Source organism: Apostichopus japonicus, chromosome 12 (genome assembly GCF_037975245.1).
Source record: "Apostichopus japonicus isolate 1M-3 chromosome 12, ASM3797524v1, whole genome shotgun sequence".
Lineage (NCBI taxonomy): Eukaryota > Metazoa > Echinodermata > Holothuroidea > Aspidochirotida > Stichopodidae > Apostichopus > Apostichopus japonicus.
Genome location: NC_092572.1, coordinates 7295972 through 7315780, shown reverse-complemented (window position 1 = coordinate 7315780; position 19809 = coordinate 7295972). Strand labels below are relative to the sequence as shown.

Below are 19809 nucleotides of genomic sequence, written 5' to 3'. Positions count from 1 at the left end.
CTCAATATGTCCTTAAATTCTATTACCATCACATTAATCCAATGGATTTGTGCAGTGAACAAGTGGAAATGTTACTTAATGATATATTTTACAGGGTATTTTGCTCATCCCCGAAAATGTTACAATCAGTGATTTAACCAGTGATTTAAGTAGCCAATGCTTTAGGAACATTGGTTATAAAGTTATTGTTAGGCATATATATATATCAAGTTTTGATGTTAAAATTTGAGAACTGACCAATGTTGAAAATAAGCTGTTACATTGGCTGCATGGCTCCCACAAACTTATCCAACATCAGCTCCCTTAGATCCCAGAGAAAATATGCCAAGAGCCAGAACTATCAATTCTTCGAAACATCCAACCAATCAACGTCTCACTGGTTACGCTGAAATGGCTGCTAGTTCCACAGAGAACTATGGGCCACTTTTTATAGAAAGTAGCTCATGGACCTTGAAACCTTAATTCCACACCAAAACGTGGACCAATTTTGCATCAAGTCGACTATGCAGCAACAGTTGCTACGGTGCAAACTCAAGCAGATGCTGGAAGTACCCAAGTGGAACAATTTTTTTGTTTTCTTGTTTCTCGACAGGCGGACATTCTCGATGAGAATAAAAAACTGATCAGTGCTGTTGATTACTATTTTCTGCAGGAAGATGGCGGAAGATTCAAGGTAACTGTTTTGGAAAAGGCTTGGAATAGTGTCCTAAGCATTTGTTACGGTCAAGCTTCCCCTGACCCCACCCTCTCCTCCTTGCCACCCCCCCTCTCATCCACCAATCCCAAAAAATGTCCCTTGGAAGCTTAAATATATCTAATGCATCTGTTTCAGTGCTGTTGATTACAATTTTTCTGCAGTAAGATGGCAGCAGATAATTGGTATTGTATTGGAAAAGTCTGGCAAATATTGTACTCTAGAGGCATTTCTCACCAAGCTTTTACCACTCCCATCCCCCCTTCATATACCACTCCCATCCCCCCTTCATTCAAAACTCCCATGCCCCTCAATCCACATCTACCACTTGTCCCCCCCCCCCCACCAAAAATTCCAATGTATAGTCTGTTTTGAGTCTAGGCTTGTTAGTCATGATGTATGTCCAAATGAATGGCTAAAGAATATTTTACATTATATATCAATACTACAAAAATGACAAGATTTTCTACACAGAAATCAGGTCAGATTTGACTAGGTTCTGATAAATGATAATCACAGTTATATATACCAATTGCTATGCAAGATCTAGACTCAAATGTCATTCCTTGATGAGATCTGTAATAGACTTGCTTAGGAATTGAAAAAAAAACAATAAAGATAGGGTAGGTAAAATTTCATCTTTCCACAATCATACTTTTGTTTCCTGTTTATTTTGGGATGGTAACATCGACACAAATTGAGCTCAAATGATACATTTCAAAGAAGGAATCTCTCTGTTTCCCATCGCTGTGGTTAAGTTTTTTCCTTCCACTATGTGACTATTTTGACCGCTATATCAACTATCTCCAGAATGAGATGTATGCTTTCGAAAGTCTTAAGGTTTTCTAATATTGTGCATGCTGTAATTGTTTAATTTTAATTTTATAATTCCAGTTAATGAGTGAAATAATTCATGAAAATTCCTCAAATCAAAAGAAAATAATATGTTCCTTTATTTCACTATTTAAAAAAAAAAAAAAAAATAATAATAATAATAATTCATGAAAGTGTCTCAAATCAAAAGAAAATTATATGTTCCTTTATTTCACTATTCAGCCGTTTTGATCGAGATTGCATAGATTAAATTTTGGTGAAAAAAAAAAAAAATCATGAAAGTGCCTCAAATCAAAAGAAAATTATATGTTCCTTTATTTCACTATTCAGCCGTTTTGATCGAGATTGCATAGATCAAATTTTGGTGGAAAACGAGAGATAACAGTTTGATTTCTTGAACAGGGCACCTTTAGTGTCTTTCAATACAACTACATGTGTATAGCACAGTGTTTAAAGTTAGGGGACATTCAAAGTAATACATACCACCATATTTTCATGTACTTTTGCCTTTGTGCTGTTTTGCTGTCACTTACTTGATGATGGTTTACATAGCATTAAGTGTCAATGTTCCATCCATACTAATGGACTGGTTAATGTAGCAGCTTTGGACCTCTTACAGCAATCTTAGTATTGCTTTCACTGGTGAATATCACAATCAAAATTGGGTATGCATTAATTTCAACAATGTTTTAGCCACTGTCCCCAGCTGGAAATCGCAGCATCAGTTAATATATATGCTGTGTACGTGGACCCAGGTTTGCCAGTCTTTATAGAAGATGAGATGTCTTCAAAGACATTGGGGAAAACATCCCTGTAGAATTTCCTGTGAATATAAACTCTGAAAAGTTTCACTGAAGGGATTTCCACAAAAGTTTTGATTGCAAATTAGCTCCTTTGATTTGAAATATTATGCAGTTGCATACAAAGAAATCTTCAACGAAAAAATTGAATAGAATAATCATCAATGATAGTAGAGCTGCAGACAAACAAGAGGCAAGGGAATAATAGCTAATGATCCTTTTTCTTCTGATTTACATATATGTTATTGACTATGTTACATAAAATGTGTAATTTGACGGAATCACAAATAGTACAGCTCCAAAATACAGTCAACTGAAAAGTTACGAAAATTGCATGCATCAGTAAGCCTTATCTAAAGGATTGTTAGTTAAGTGTGTGCATGCCACTCAAGTTATATTAAACAATGTCATATATTTCTCTTTATCATTTCTCCACAGGTCTCTCTGCCCTTTAAACCATACTTTTACGTTGCTACGAGGAAAGACTGCGAACGGGAAGTGTCCTCATTTTTGACCCGGAAATTTGTGGGAAGTCTTGCATTGATTGAAACAGTTGCCAAGGAAGATTTGGACCTGGTAAGGAAAAAGAATATCTTGAATTCCCTACTTGATACGACGTACGGCCCCAGAAATTGTTTTTGACCATTATATGCAGCTTAAACATTGCAGTATCTCATGATTAATCATGAACAACCAAATTGCAAAATAAACATTTGTCGTTTCAAATATCTGGATGGTGGTTGCTAAGCAACATTGCATGGTTAGGTCAAAACCACGTCCTCACAGCACATACCACAACAACATGAATTTCATCAATTTTGTGATATTTCTGGCAATTGCAGAATGAATGATATCATCATAATTGCTGAAAATATGTTTCACTGATTTAAGGACAGGGAAAACATTTCTACGGAAGGTTTCAATGAAATTCTTTGTAACTACAAAGAACATTGACAGTTGAATTAAAACAGTCAAAATGTATGAAATCAACAAGGAAACTATCATAGATTTATTACATGTTTCAATGAGCATTTAAGTTACCCTGATGACATCACAGACAGCCAATCTGCTGTGGGGGAGGGGGGGGGTAGGTGTTCAACCAGTCAAACTTGGCTTAATGGGATTGAGACAGCTGTTATTCACCTCCTGGAGTACGGGAGGGGAGTAGGGGTTCAACCAGTCAAACTTGATTTCATGGGATTGAGACTGCTGTTATCCACCTCCTTGAGTAAGAGGAAGGGGGGGGTAGGGGCTCAACCAGTCAAACTTGGCTTCATGGGATTGAGACTGCTGTTATCCACCTCCTTGAGTAAGGGGGGGGGTAGGGGTTCAACCAGTCAAACTTGGCTTAATGGGATTGAGACAGCTGTTATTCACCTCCTGGAGTAAGGGAGGGGGGTAGGGGTTCAACCAGTCAAACTTGGTTTCATGGGATTGAGACTGCTGTTATCCACCTCCTTGAGTAAGAGGAGGGGGGGGGGTAGGGGTTCAACCAGTCAAACTTGGCTTCATGGGATTGAGACTGCTGTTATCCACCTCCTTGAGTAAGGGGGGGGGGGGTAGGGGTTCAACCAGTCAAACTTGGCTTAATGGGATTGAGACAGCTGTTATTCACCTCCTGGAGTAAGGGAGGGGGGTAAGGGTTCAACCAGTCAAACTTGGTTTCATGGGATTGAGACAGCTGTTGACCACCACATGGAGTGAGGGAGGGGGGGGGAGTAGGGGTTCAACCAGTCAAACTTGGTTTCATGGGATTGAGACTGCTGTTATCCACCTCCTTGAGTAAGAGGAGGGGGGGGGGTAGGGGCTCAACCAGTCAAACTTGGCTTCATGGGATTGAGACTGCTGTTATCCACCTCCTTGAGTAAGGGGGGGGGGGTAGGGGTTCAACCAGTCAAACTTGGCTTAATGGGATTGAGACAGCTGTTATTCACCTCCTGGAGTAAGGGAGGGGGGTAAGGGTTCAACCAGTCAAACTTGGTTTCATGGGATTGAGACAGCTGTTGACCACCACATGGAGTGAGGGAGGGGGGGGGAGTAGGGGTTCAACCAGTCAAACTTGATTTCATGGGATTGAGACTGCTGTTATCCACCTCCTTGAGTAAGAGGAAGGGGGGGGGGGTAGGGGCTCAACCAGTCAAACTTGGCTTCATGGGATTGAGACTGCTGTTATCCACCTCCTTGAGTAATGGGGGGGGGTAGGGGTTCAACCAGTCAAACTTGGCTTAATGGGATTGAGACAGCTGTTATTCACCTCCTGGAGTAAGGGAGGGGGGTAGGGGTTCAACCAGTCAAACTTGGTTTCATGGGATTGAGACAGCTGTTGACCACCACATGGAGTGAGGGAGGGGGGGGGGAGTAGGGGTTCAACCAGTCAAACTTGATTTCATGGGATTGAGACTGCTGTTATCCACCTCCTTGAGTAAGAGGAGGGGTGGGGTAGGTGCTCAACCAGTCAAACTTGGCTTCATGGGATTGAGACTGCTGTTATCCACCTCCTTGAGTAAAGGGGGGGGGGGAGTAGGGTTTCAACCAGTCAAACTTGGCTTCATGGGATTGCGACTGCTGTTATCCTGGTCAACCGGTCAGACAAGGTTTCAGTCAAATGTTGTTATTTTGAAATGGTAAAAAATTTAAAACGCAGATTTCAACAACGATGCTTAAAAATTGTTCCTCTTGCATCATTCGAAAACGAGAACTTCCTCTGAAACCATTCTTTCAAGTAAAGTGAAGTAGAATCTATAAGTTTTCAAGCAACTGTCTCTATTCTGTCTTCTTACTCTCTTGAATACCACAGGCTAATCATCTTGTCGGATTGAAGAGAAACTATCTAAAGCTGTCCTTCAACTCGGTCAACGACCTTATTAAAGTCAAACGACTCCTCATGTCAAAAGTGCGGAAGAACAGAGAACGTGAGAATGCCAATACAACTTACACATCTCTTCTGGCGAGGTAAATGAGACAGCTCGACGGTCAATATAGTTGACCGTGTGACACATTTCAATGACTTCCTCTATGAAGGTTTGTCGTTAGGGATATTGTCCGGGAAGAGGTCAGTGTACTCTAAGACATCATTTCATCCATGTTCTGAAACTTGTTGACCCCTTATGTGATATTGTCCGAGTGGAGGCAATGTACTCTGCCTCATCATTTAAACTAGGATTTCAAACTTGTTGACCTTATTGCAGTATTCATCTCTGTCTATATTTATCAACAAAAGAGGCATATAGTATTGGTTTCTTTTATTTGCATTATGGGAAACTCATAGCAATTCTCATTCTCATAGCAATTCTGTCTCTCAATAAGACTGTATTTTCACATGGAATTAAAACTGATGAGAACTATGAATAGAATAGCAATGAGTATTTTCCCATGCAGACAAGAATTTCAGCCTGAATTTTTTTCTTTTCAAAATTGTCAAAAATTGTTTAACTTTCGGAATTGATATTGATATAACTTGCAAAATTCATTGCTGTACACAAACGTCCTCCATATGCCAACTCACCCCTTCACTTGTATTCTTCTCCCCCAAACACCCCCCTCTCCAGCCCCCTCCATCCTCCCTTTCAAAAAAAAGTAATGCATGCACTACCTCTGTGCCAACTTCTTACCTAACTTCATGACTTTTTTAATTTAACTTGATCTGTACCTTTTTAATTTTTTTCTCAAGCCATCTGACGGGAGAGGGTTCGTCCGTGGCTACAGCTTCTAAACCAAAGTTCACAGACCAGATGGATAACATCATAGACATACGAGAATACGATGTACCGTACCACGTTAGGGTAGCAATCGATGAAAAGATACATGTAGTGAGTGACCATTTTCAACTTCATAGTATTCTGCTAAACTATTCACCAACCCTGTTGAATGATGAAATAATACAGGAGCAATAATGTGTCAATCAATCACGAAGAGAAAGTTAAGCAAAAGCGCTTACAAATTGTATTTCTGATGTAATAAAGCTACATGTAGGTTAAAATGTTATAAAAGTTTCAAGGCCTGAAATTTTTCCGATCCTGGTAGAATGGATCTTCTTCAGATACAATCTCTCAAGAAGATTTTTGCAAGGATTGAGATGACAGGCCTGTGTGACGCATTGTGTATATCTAAGACCGATGCACCTTTCTGGGCGAGTACGAAATTAACGATAAATATATCAATATGGAAAGTCTTGTATGGCAACAGTCATAGTTTTCAAAATATGATTTTGTTTCATCTCCTAGGGTCATTGGTATTCTGTACAAGGCAGAGGTTCAATGGCACCGATTATTAAACATAGAGATGATTTACTGGACAGACCGGTAAGTGAAACATGGACACTTATCAACCGTTACTGTGCAACCATTTTCAAGCATTTCATTCAGTTTATATTTGAATCTGCTAGGAATAGTTCAACTTTGTTTACCAAGGTTTTTTTTTTTTTAAATAGGTGTCTTTTGCACAAAAATAATGAAATAATAGTAAGGTTCTTTTGGGGAAAAACGTGTTTGACATTATCGTTTTTGTGGAACGGTTCGAAGAATTTGGCAATCTTGGAGTGAATCTGATAATCTTACAGTGCAAAGACATTTGCATAAAAATAATTCATACACAATGATCCTCAATAAATATGGAAGACCAGATGCCTAAATATGATCATGCATAAAATTAATGATTTATTAATAATATCTCTAGAATTCTATTTAAGTTTCACTGTGCTATGATAAAAGGTTATCCCAGACCATTCAGAAAGGGTGTGGTATATTGAGGCCTAGCCTCCTAAACATACAAATCATGGTTTTTAATATGTTAAACATCATCATCATTCACCATTATGGCTGAATTATATCAACTAATTTCTCATTTTGAGGCAAGAAGAAATAGTTTGTCTTTGTTTTTCTGGGAATTCTGTGCTAGTTAAGTGTGAAAATATGGTTGTTAATTGGATATTCCAAGTAATATTATTTTGATATGTTTTTTTTTTAATCTTTTTCATATAGTTAGTAATAGTGAAATGCAACCAGTTGATTTAGAACTGAACATTTATGTTTTCTACATAACTAATACCTTTTTATTATTGGCAGGAACCTGTTGTTATGATATACAACATCAACATCACCAAAGCTGGTGGAAAAATAGAAATTAAAAAGTAATATTTTTTGAGGATCGTGAAATTTTAATTTAATATTACTTTGTCTTACAATATATTTGCAGGACCCTGTTGTCATGGCATACGACATCGAGACCACCAAGCTGCCTCTCAAATTTCCCGATGCTGAGATTGATTCTATTATGATGATCTCTTACATGGTGGATGGACAGGTCAGTTAAGAAGAAAAAAAAACACATCTTCTGGTGGTTGAAGCTTTATAACAAAATTACTGGAAAATTTCACACGTCTTTAAGTCAAAATCCCACCATCATGACCCTTTGTATGCAAAGAAATGAATTTTTCAAATTTGATAATATTTTGTGAATGCACCTGGCAACAGCCGAGTGAATGATGCTGCCAGTGCAATCGCACTCTGAAAATGTCTCAGTTGTTCTTAATAATATTTTTAAGTATTTATCCAAAAAGGGACATAAATTTTTTAAGTGAAGCTATCATTCTGATGAAATTCGAATAGCTTTAAAGTTGGCAGTTAATACTGCTCGGTTCTATTTAATCTCATTCACCTTTAACTTTGCTCCCAGGGGTACCTCATCACCAACCGAGAGGTGGTATCTGAAGATGTGGAGGACTTTGAATACACCCCCAAGCCAGAATACGAAGGCCCATTCATCATCTTTAATGAAGAAAATGAACTGGCGCTGTTGCAGAAATTCATAGAACACATCATGGAAATCAGACCAAACATCATCAGCACTTACAACGGTGACCTTTTTGATTGGTAAGTCATATAACCTCTTTATCACAACGTTTTTTTTTAATCACTTTACCGAAGGGAATGATCGTTCTTTGCAGCGGCGATGGTGTGTGCATGTGTGTGTGTTTGCACTTGTTTCTGTATTCTGACTGAGGCCTTTGAACGAAGGAATTCTAAGTCATGAGACGTCGTTTCAAAGGAATCACCACTCTTCGGGAGAATTCTGTCGTTAAGGGGTATTCTTAAGGTTAGGGTATGTGGATTTGAACAATGGAGAAAACAGCAGGGTCCTTAGGCTGAATGTAAACACATATGGGTATATGTGAATAATACTCATTAGATTGAGTAAATGGTAACTCAAAAAGAACAGAATGGTTGAGCTCCATACTAGGTCTGAGTCGGGTACCCGGATAAAATGCACAAAATGGGTACCCGTTTTCTGAGGGGAAAACTGCATTTCAGCTACCGCAGTAGGGTTACATTCCCTTCTGAGCAAAATTTCTGTAATTCGGTGATATTGATTTCAATTCAACCTAGAATCTTGCTGAAGGCCTAGGCTACATGCAAGTACATTATGGCACTTTGAAAAAAGGTAAGATTATCAAAGATTGTCTTTTTCTTGTTTTCCTTCCTTACCAAAAGGCCTTTTGTGGAGGCGAGGTGTAGCTTTCACGGAATGGACATGTATCGAGAGATCGGCTTTCAGAAAGACGCAGCAGGAGAGTACAAGTCACGTGCTTGTATCCACATGGACGCATACAGGTAATAATAAGACAGGAAATAATGGAACCGTTGCCGGGATATTATGTTTACATTTGGTGATAATAGTTCTCATAAAGGGCATCAGTTTTTGCCCCAAACTTTAAAGCCTGCTCAAAGATTGCTGAAAAGGTTTTGAAAAGTACTTTCCTGGTGGTTGTGAACATCCAGATTATTTTCAGGCATCTAGGAGTGGTAAATGAGACAAATCGATGGTTCAAATGAAGATAAAATATTTGTGAAATAATGTCGAATATGTCACATGTGTGACCATTATTGGACTTGCTAACATATTTTAGGCCAGTACTTGATTTCCTGTAATTTCCTTAGGTCTTGTAACTGTTATGTTTGTGTACATTGAATCGATAGCTTTTCAAATCAATCAATTTGGTTAACATATTACTCTATTCGATAATTTTCTATAACAATACATTTTTCGATTGCTTGACAAATCAAGTTTCATGCAGGCAAACTTCTTTAACTATTCATGGTACCAAAGGACTTCTGTTATCAATAGACTAGTTAGGTTAATGATCGTCACTACTGGCTCCAAATTTTAGCATGGCTAATTTTTGCTAGAAATCTGCAAGAATGCTCTCTTGTAGGTGGTTCTGAATCTCGAATATTTCTCTCTCCCAGCCATTGTAGATTGTCAGAAAGGACAATTTAATGTCTCATTGTGGATAACGACTGTAGATTGGCGGCAAGATAGACATTGAAATTAAAGCATTTCTGACCATTATCCTACTGTCTGGCATATTTGTGCACAACACACCTGATGACCTTTAAAGTGCTATTTCTAAGTACATAGGTAATTTAGGCCAATGTTTGGACATGTATGTAATGGAGCACCATAATCCAACACATTCAAATCTGAAACGGTCTACCAAATCGTAAAAGAAGCCAAACTGAGCTATAACTAATTAGGGCTAAACCTGTCAGCCATCCGATAATTTTATGGAATAACTCTTTCTCTTCAGATGGGTAAAGCGTGACAGCTACCTGCCCGTCGGAAGTCAGAACTTAAAGGCTGCCACAAAAGCAAAGCTGAGATACGATCCAATCGAATTGGACCCTGAGGAGATGTGCCGCATGGCTAGCGAGCAACCTCAGGTGCTCGCAAGTTACTCGGTGTCTGACGCTGTTGCCACGTATTACTTATACATGAAATATGTCCATCCATTCATCTTTGCACTGTGTACCATCATTCCGTTGGAACCAGATGAGGTGGGTTGCAGAAATAATTTTTTTCTCTTTGTTTTAAATTGGTAATTGAAAAATTTCACTGCTAAAGCATAGTGCAAAAATATAATTCATGAGGAACATATTATGTTGCTATCAAGCCCACACTGACATTTAAAAAGATATTTCACTGGGTCAAAATTAGTTTTTACTCGCGAGTTACTCTGTGTCTGATGCTGTTCTTGCATATCACTTAACAGTGAAATATCTTTTTCAATATCAGTCTGGGATTGATAGCAACATGATACCTTCCTCATGAGTCACTTAATACACATCGATTAGTATTGCATTGTGTACCATCATTCAGTAAGAACCAGATGAGGTGGGTTGCAGAAATAATTTTCTTTCCTCCATGTTTTTATTCAATAATGTAAAGCTGTCACAAAAAGAGATATGGAAATTTATGTGGAAGCTATTTTGTTAACATGCTTTCAAGCTCACAAACAGTGATATTTTCACAGGTTCGAAATTTTGAAAATCGTGAATTGGTGGTCAATTTTTTTTTCCTGAAAATCTCTGTATTCTTGGCAATCTGACACACATCTACCAGTTTTCATGCTTAGCCCCTCATTACCACTAAGGTTTTTCTTCTGTGCAAACTTTGTGGGACCCCTTAGAACACAGACTTACGCGTGAGTTTTGTGGCAAGCTGTAGCAAGAATTCTGATCTGTGAACATGCGTGAAGTGGCCAAAGTATAGAACAGGATTATTTCCGACACAAGTTTACAAGTTTACTCGTTTGGGTTTGCTGCAGGAAGACTGCTTTCTTCAACATTGCCATACTGTATGTTTCCAAATCCACAAGTTACACTCATGCCTCAATAAAGTTATCCTTCGCAAGGCTGAACTATTTTCGTTTGAATATTATTTGTTATCGACTCAGGTCTTGAGAAAGGGTTCTGGTACCCTCTGCGAGGCATTGCTGATGGTACAAGCATTCCATGCGAATATCATCTTCCCGAACAAACAAGAGCAAGTTTTCAACAAGTTGACTGATGATGGCCACGTCCTGGACCAAGAGACCTACGTCGGTGGCCATGTTGAGGCCTTAGAGTCCGGAGTGTTCAGGAGTGACATTCCCTGCAGATTTAGAATGGTAAGATATAATATACCCATGCTGCAGTAGTGTATGACCGTTGCATACTGTAAGAAGATTACTAGGTATACTGTACATATCCCTGGCCTTAACCAGTAGATGAATGGATAAAACAGGAGCTAAATAATTGTAACCTAGCAATTTCAGAAGTTACGAAAGTACAGGCTTAAAGGGGTAAGATATGTTTTAATAATATGTCTTAAATCTACACAGTATTCTAATCAAGGAAATGGACAGTATTTACTATCATACGGTGGCTTAATAGGGACATAGGAAAGAAAAAAATTGAGATAAAAAGTCAAACTGTTGAGATCAAAGGTCAAATTTTGAGATTAAAAGTAAAAATGTTGAGGAAAAAAACGCAAAAGTTTGAGATGAAAAATCATAATTTTGATGTAAAAAGTCAAAATTTTGAGATAAAAAGTCAAAATTTTGAGATTTGGGGACATTTATTTTTGTATTCAGATGTCCCTATCAAGCCACTGTACTATCATGAGTGTATCGTGAGATTTTGTAAGATTGAAATGACATGACAAGGTATAAATGGTGATTTGTACTTCAGGGCCTTAGACTGGCATTGGCTGCTGGGTTGATCGATCGATCGATTAATTGATTGGATGATGAATTGATTGATCGTAGATTTCATGCTAGTTCTCTAATCCAGACAGTACAATGTAAAGCTAAACTCCTGGTAAATTCTTGTCAAACCCTGGACCTTCACTGAAGGTATCCCTTGGTGACAATAAAGATATCCATTCCCTTGGAAGCCTCAACAGCAATCCTAATTAATAGTATAGACATCATCAGTAAGAACTAAGGCTAAATAGGTATTAACCTAGCTTGCAAAAACTTAGGATAAACAATTGGGAATTGTTTCCAATCCATTGCCCCCGGTAAAGGTGAATGTTCCACCAAAAACTATACAACTTCATGTAATTGTCAAATGTTTCTCAACTTCCAAAGTTAGTGAAGGTCTTCCAAATTGCCCCTTAAAGAGTAAGTTTGTTGGAATTTTCCTAGAATAATGAACAATTCCTCTAGTAGGTGGCTGTAAATTGTAATCACAGGATGAATTCATGTTAAAATTTGTTTTCATCAACAGAAAGCAGAAGCTTTCGATGAACTTATTGAAGGAGTTGAAAAGGCTATGAGGTTCACCATCGAAGCCGAAGAGAAAATTCCAATGGACACGGTCACAAATTTCGATGAGGTGTGATATTTCTGTTATCATTTCTTTAAACTCATATCGTGTGTATTTACTGTATTCCAGTATAAATGTCCAGCATTTGTATTTATGAACATGATAGTAAGTTTAGAAATGATTCAATGTTACCAATTTGTCAGAGCCATGTTAAACAAAGTTGATTCACAACCAAGGCAAGAGCAGAACTATATATTACCCAAGGAAAGAGCAGAACTATATATTACCCAAGGAAAGAACAGAACTATATATTACCCAAGGAAAGAGCAGAACTATATATTACCCAAGGAAAGAGCAGAACTATATATTACCCAAGGAAAGAGCAGAACTCTATATTACCCAAGGAAAGAGCAGAACTATATATTCTCTATATTTGCTCTATTTCACATACCAGAAGCACAAGTCCCAAGGCAACCATGCTGAACACTGCTACAAATTTGAATAGGTTAAGAAAATTTCCTTCTGGTGGGTTGAGGCAAGAACCCAATAATGGTTGGACAGACATTGTTTAAACTGTTGCAGCTTTCCCCTCCCCCACCCCCCTCCCTCCACCCATATTTTGTTTCATCCCTGCATTACGGGAAATATCTCATTACTGTTTAGAAGCCTGCGGCTTGTACATGTAATTTAAACTATGTTCGTTCTGTTCTTCAGATTTGTGACAACATCAAAGCCAAACTCGCGGCATTGAGGGAAACACCTGTACGCCTTGAGAATCCTATTATTTATCATTTAGATGTCGGGGCCATGTATCCTAACATCATTCTCACCAATAGACTACAGGTTGGTGATTATTAATACCTTTGCTTACTTGTGAAATGGTAACTTTTATTTATCACTTAGCTGTCGGGGCCATGTACCCTACTATAACATCATTCTAACCAATAGGCTACAGGTCAGCTATTACCATTGCTTACTTGTGAATGTGTAACATTTATTTATCATTTTAGATGTTGGGGCCATGCACTGCTAACAGCACCAATAAAAATAAAGGGTTTTGTTTTACCATTTTTTCTGAATTTCAAAATTTAGCAAAATTTGATTAGAGGAAATAGTACTCCACAGAGGATTCATAACTAAAATTATAATTTTTTTATAACCAGTTATTTTCTTAAATTGACAGAAATAAAATTGGTATAAACATTAAACCTGGACTGTTATTCGTTTTTTCAACGGTCTCCAGCATATGGAAACGATTTCTGCCCCTACAGTCACTTATTATCTACGATATTTTTAATTTTAATAGTTTTTCATTATTTATTATTTTTTTAATATTTGCAGCCCTCAGCCATGGTGGATGAGGCTACATGTGCTGCCTGTGACTTCAACAAACCAGGAGCAAGATGTCAGAGGAGCATGTTGTGGAAATGGAGAGGAGATTACAGTAAATATCTCAATTAATTGATTAATTAATTAATTTAAATACTTCATTAATATGATAGCTGCACTAATTAAAAGGATAGTCCAGGGTAAATTAAATTTTCAGTGATAAAAGAGAAACATGGGTGAAGGTTTCTGTGGGAATTTTCCAATCAATTCTTGAATAGAATTTTCAAGATATTTATGATTGACATTTTCACAGTTTACACATTAAGTGAACTTTGAGTAAACGAAGAGATTTGTTACAAAAATATCATAAATACGGATAATAGTAAACCACTTTATATATTTGTATAGGGAACATCTGTAAGACCAGTTGCTTTGAAAACCGTCGATATTATCACATCAATTGTCTTCACTGAAGAATACAGTTGTCCAATATGACCCTTTGCAATGTGTGTGTGGATGAAGTTAAGAGGGAGCAAACACCTAGAGAATGTTACTATTTTAAACAAAAATTGGCAGCAATACTGGTGAACTGTATTCATCACATTTCATGTTTTGGAATCCTTTTATCCTCTTAGTGCCAGCTTCAAGGAACGAATATTACAGAATTCAACAGCAGCTCGAGAGCGAAAAGATTCCACCGCTGGAACCAGGCGGACCTCCCAGGATATTTCACGAACTCTCAAAGGAAGAACAGGCTAATTTGGAAAAGAAGAGGTTAGGTGGTAAGTATTAAATCAAAAACATGGAAAAATAAACTTTAATGATAAGATAAGACTGGATTCTTAAACTTAACATAAAAAAAATGTTCAACTCATTTAGTCCAAGTCTCATTTTCCATAGCTCTTTCTGTTGCACAAATATAAAATACTGACAGAAGTAATCCTTAATTTTGCATCTTTTTTCCTTCTTCTTTCTTGTCTTGACAGATTATTGCCGTAAAGCCTACAAGAAGACTAAGATTACCAAAGAAGAAGAGAGAACCACAACTATTTGTCAAAGAGAGAATTCTTTCTACGTGGATACAGTCCGTGCATTCAGAGACAGAAGATATGAATTCAAAGGCTTGTTAAAGGTAAGTATGTCAAAAGTGGCAGGCTGAGGGGGCTGCAGCAGAATGCAGCCAGGCTGTGTAGGACATACTAGACCCTGCAGTTTACACTATAGGCTGAGATAGGCTGCAGGTATCATCTCTTTTGTTCGATATGGATTCATCCTTGCTGGAGGGTATTGTGGGGCTGCTGCATCTTTTCTTCCTGAACACAGAGCCTTTACACATATTTGAAGAAACATCCAAACATATGCACGGCTTGTGCTGATAGCTAGCGATGGCATGGATCAATTGTAGACCTTATCAGAGCCACTTAAATGTCAATGGAAATGGTGTTGCATAGTTTGGAATAATTAGTAAGATCTGGAGAAGGGCCAAGGATTAAATTTGATTTACGATTGAATAAACACAACTGCTGCCTATCCTTTATCTGGTAATGTTTTGTAGTTTCTCAGTGAGCTCTAAGATTAAAATTGGAATTTAGTTGATTTATTTCTTGAATTCTCTTCAATCTGCCTTAGAGTAATTTAGTCTAAATGGAATGAAAAATGTTTCATTTTACTGGCTGGGAAAGTATGTATCAAGCAGACAGTAAAGATTATTAAATTGATACAAATGTTCAAGAATGTAAAAGGAAGTAAAGAATTTTACATCATGCCTGGTAATATAACCTTTGACCTGTGTGTGCCGCAATCTGCCGATTCCAACTGTCAACGTAGTTTTCTGTAAGACTCTAATTCCAAGGAGGATGATGAAATTCCTCCCATTTGGATTCTTGTCTACTCATAATTTTCATTTTTTTGTGGACAGGTTTGGAAGAAGAAAGTATCTGCTGCGATGGAGAAAGGAGATGCCGCAGAAATCAAGAGCGCTAAGAGCAAGGAGATCCTTTACGATTCCTTACAGCTAGCCCACAAATGTATCCTTAATTCCTTCTATGGATATGTCATGAGGAGAGGGTAAGCTCATCAACAAATTTTTACTCTTCATGTTTGATGATGTTTTGCAAAAGAGAGATAATTAGTCATTTTGATAAGTTCTGTTTCTCTACCAGAACAACATTGGTAGGTACAGTGCAGGGAATTAATATATCCAATATCGCATCAGAAAAATGCAGCTATGCAAAATGGTCTAATTGGTATACAGGTACAAAGATGTACAGCTGTTTTTCACACAGGAAACCATAGTATTTATTTTATATTCTAAAAAGGTTCAGAGCTAGCAAACCGGATATGCTTAAGGAGTGTTAACACTTAATGAGTGTTAGCTCAGTGGTTAACGCTGGTGCCTTTCAATCATAAGGTCCCGAGTTTGAGTTACTTCAAGATAAATGTATGTCGTCCAGTTACAGAGTTGTTGACAATTCATAACCATGTGTAAATGTAAGTTGGCCTGACGTTTCGATTCATAACCATGGACGTTAAATATGAATGTAAGAGACTGACTTCGGTCAGCTTGCGGCTTTGATAAGCCAATGATGGCTTCTTCACAAGTTCCTGCTTGCAGGAGGATCTAAAATACATACATACATGTGCCAAATTATGTGAACTCTCAGTTATTCAATGCTGTACATTTTGGGTTCCTCACCTGCCACTTTCTGTTAATACTGTGCTTAATGTTAGCAATTAATATGACTATCTCTCTATAAATTATGAATTTCGTTAAAGCTTGAACTTCTTTACTCTTTTCACATTTGCAGACAAGGTCCTATTCAGTTTTGTTTTGTTATGATTTTGTTACATTTTAAAACTTTTTTTTTGGCAAACTATATAGCTGGTATTAAAAGTTCATGCCTCTTCTAATATTAGACTATATTTTCATACCTTTAATAGTGCAAGGTTAATTCCAGTGGTCACTGGTGTGATGGAAGTATAGAATTAATGTAACGCTATAATCTGGAGATTATCAGTCTATCGGTTAACACCAGTAGTTGCTGGTGTGATGGAAGCATGGAATTAATGTAACGCTGTTACTTCTGGAGATTATCAGTCTATCGGGATGATATTTTGTAAACATGTATAAAACATCAATTAAAAAATGAATAAAATGTAAGTGTTCTTTTCTTTACTATGTCTATATGCTATGGAATCTTTCATGATTGATAATATTTTATATATTTTTATATTTGGAATCTGTTTTCAGAGCTCGTTGGTACTCTATGGAGATGGCAGGTATCGTGTGCTATACAGGAGCCAGCATCATAACAAAGGCAAGGGAACTGGTTGAACAAATCGGGTGAGTTTTAATTTTCAGAAGCAAATGACCAAGTGTCATCTCTTCAAAGCAATTTGTTGGAGTTTTTTTGGTATCTTTCAATATGTTTACTTTCCAAAGTTTTATTTACAAAGGTTTGTCTCAATACATAGTTGCAGTACATTGAATTATGCCGATGATTTTAACCTCCCGAATCCAATCTATTATTCCTTTGTGTTCTACAGACGTCCCCTGGAGTTGGACACAGACGGTATCTGGTGTGTCTTACCGTCCAGCTTCCCCGAGAATTACGTTGTCAAGACGACCAACCCAAAGAAGGCTAAAGTAACAGTGGCTTATCCTGGTGCAATGCTCAATATCATGGTCTATGTAAGTATTTTTGTTTGTTTTTTTATAAGGTTTGGTTCGTTATTTGTTGTAACAGGGAGGATGGAAAAGAAAAATGACCCAGCACTTTTAAATCACAATTCTGCCTTTGTAGAAGATCCTGCCATATAACTTGTTACATTTTAATATTTTCCTGCAATTGCTGTTTGTAGTAGCTAAGGAGTTTGTTAATATGTTTTTCTTTCTTTGTAAAAAATTGTAAAGTTTGTTTCAGAATAGCTTTTTTTACAAATTCCATGGAGACCTTGTTGTATTTTCTCTATTCTTGATATTTTCGTTAGGATCACTACACTAACGACCAATACCAAGAACTGACAGATCCTGCTAGACTCCAGTACACCGTCAGGAATGAAAACTCCATCTTCTTTGAGGTTGACGGACCATACCTGGCTATGATCCTCCCAGCAGCCAAGGAGGAAGGAAAGAAACTGAAAAAGAGGTAGCCATTTATTACCAAATTCCTTCTTACTTCTTTTTTATACATGACTTTGTAGAATAATGCAGTACTTATGTATCAGTCTTTAAGTACAATTACACCACCATGAGTACACTACCAGGTCAGAATGGTCAGAGTACAAGTGGAGTACCCCTTTACATCAGAGGTAGCATTCTATCTCCCCATTCCTTCTTATATCTTTTGGAGATGAGTTTGTAGAATAATGCATTATGTCTCAGAGTTTAAGTACACCATGAGTGCACTATACAATTCCGCTAGTATGAGTATGCATATAAGTAGGGTACTCCCTTGGTATGAGCACAAGTATGAGTACAAGGCTATAAGAATTTAGGTCAACTTGTACCTGTCCTTCCACTGGTATCTGTGCTAGATTTCTGAAATGCCCTGAGTGTGCTGAGTAACTATACAAGTACAAATTTTTGGCTAATTATTTAATTAAAAAGGAAAGTGTATGCTCCTAGGTCTGGAACTAATTACGCTGTTCCGAGAACTTTGGTGATCGGGCGTTTACCGTGGCAGGTTCAAGTGAGTTGAACAGCTTACCCAATGAAATTCAGCCGTGTTGTTCCTACACAAGTTTTAGGAGCAAACTTAAAACACATCTGTTCCGGGGGGTTGCATTTGTTTTAGGGTGTGGTTGTGTTTTTTGTAAAGCGCCACTTCATATAGTGTCTATAGTAGTGAGCGCTATAGAAATACCATTATTATTATTATTTTTACATATCCACAAGAAGGAATACAAGAACTGGTAACTATATATGTTAGAATTTGAGTACCAGCATGGACTCAAGTCAACTCTTCAGGAACCTCAGAGAAAGTTCAAAGAGAATTACTGTCTGACAGAAAGCTATTCAGTGTTTTCTTTTCTTTGTACGATTCTTTACGTCAGATATGCCGTCTTCAACTTTGATGGTTCCCTAGCAGAATTGAAAGGATTCGAAGTCAAGAGAAACGGAGAACTTCAACTGATCAAGATATTCCAAGCGTCCGTATTTGAAGCGTTCTTGAAAGGGTCGACATTGGATGAATGCTACGCCGCAGTAGCTAAAATAGCAGATTACTGGCTAGATGTGCTATACAGCAAGGTAAGTCTGGTCACTTTTATCTCTCAATTAAGTTTTAAGAACGATATTGACTTAACAATAGAAAAAAGTACTGAGCAAATTATCAACAAGCTGGAAAAATGAGCCAAAAAAAATAAAATCTTTTGTCAGAACAGAATTCTAACCAGTGACCTCAAGGCCCTGTGCTCTACCAACTGAGCTAACTTGTCCACAGTTGGTGGTGATTCCAGATAGCCATATCTTAGCTGGCCGGGGTGGGTGCGGTGAGTGGGTGGGTGGGTGGGTAGGAAGCATATGAATGACTGAATCTGATTACCTTTCATGAGAAGCTTTAATATCAGGCCTGAACCATTTCTTAGTTGCCCGAGGTGGGGGTGTGGTGAGTGGGTGGGTGGGTGGGTGGATAGGAAGCATATGAATGACTGAATCTGATTACCTTTTCATGAGAAGCTCTAATGTCAGGCCTGAACCATTTCGCTCACCAAATGACACATCACATTTTTCACTTTTCAGGGACAACTCAGTGGCATTTTCAAGAAGCAGCAATTATTTTCTTTTCTCTTCAATGTTCATTCATTTCAAATCCAGGCTTCAGATATGCCAGACAGTGAACTGTTTGATCTCATCGCCGAGAATCGTAGCATGTCGAGGAAACTGGCCGACTACGGGTCTCAAAAATCCACCTCCATCAGTACGGCAAAGAGACTTGCTGAGGTATTAAGCAAATTAAGTTACAACTTATGTTTAAAAAATAAATATAAAAAGAAAAAAATATAAAAAAAAGAAAAAGAAAAATAAATAAAGAAAAGAAAAGTTACAAGTTATGTTTAAATATAA

General features: G+C 37.7%; 1 protein-coding gene across 3 annotated transcripts in view; it reads left to right on the top strand.

Moving 5' to 3' along the window:
* The window catches only part of LOC139977097 (DNA polymerase epsilon catalytic subunit A-like), a 44570-nt gene that overhangs the window by 2309 nt on the left and 22452 nt on the right, over window positions 1–19809 (top strand). For all 3 annotated transcript variants that reach the window (XM_071986143.1, XM_071986142.1, XM_071986144.1), the window contains exons 4-24: window positions 593–673; window positions 2767–2904; window positions 5126–5280; window positions 5999–6137; window positions 6552–6629; window positions 7522–7629; window positions 8002–8198; window positions 8817–8936; window positions 9914–10160; window positions 11060–11272; window positions 12375–12482; window positions 13128–13256; window positions 13755–13857; window positions 14378–14524; window positions 14729–14874; window positions 15661–15809; window positions 16993–17085; window positions 17289–17433; window positions 17733–17890; window positions 18798–18993; window positions 19561–19686. In XM_071986143.1, coding sequence (XP_071842244.1) covers window positions 593–673; window positions 2767–2904; window positions 5126–5280; window positions 5999–6137; window positions 6552–6629; window positions 7522–7629; window positions 8002–8198; window positions 8817–8936; window positions 9914–10160; window positions 11060–11272; window positions 12375–12482; window positions 13128–13256; window positions 13755–13857; window positions 14378–14524; window positions 14729–14874; window positions 15661–15809; window positions 16993–17085; window positions 17289–17433; window positions 17733–17890; window positions 18798–18993; window positions 19561–19686 — 2976 coding nt within the window. The remainder of the gene's footprint in view (window positions 1–592; window positions 674–2766; window positions 2905–5125; window positions 5281–5998; window positions 6138–6551; window positions 6630–7521; window positions 7630–8001; window positions 8199–8816; window positions 8937–9913; window positions 10161–11059; window positions 11273–12374; window positions 12483–13127; window positions 13257–13754; window positions 13858–14377; window positions 14525–14728; window positions 14875–15660; window positions 15810–16992; window positions 17086–17288; window positions 17434–17732; window positions 17891–18797; window positions 18994–19560; window positions 19687–19809) is intronic.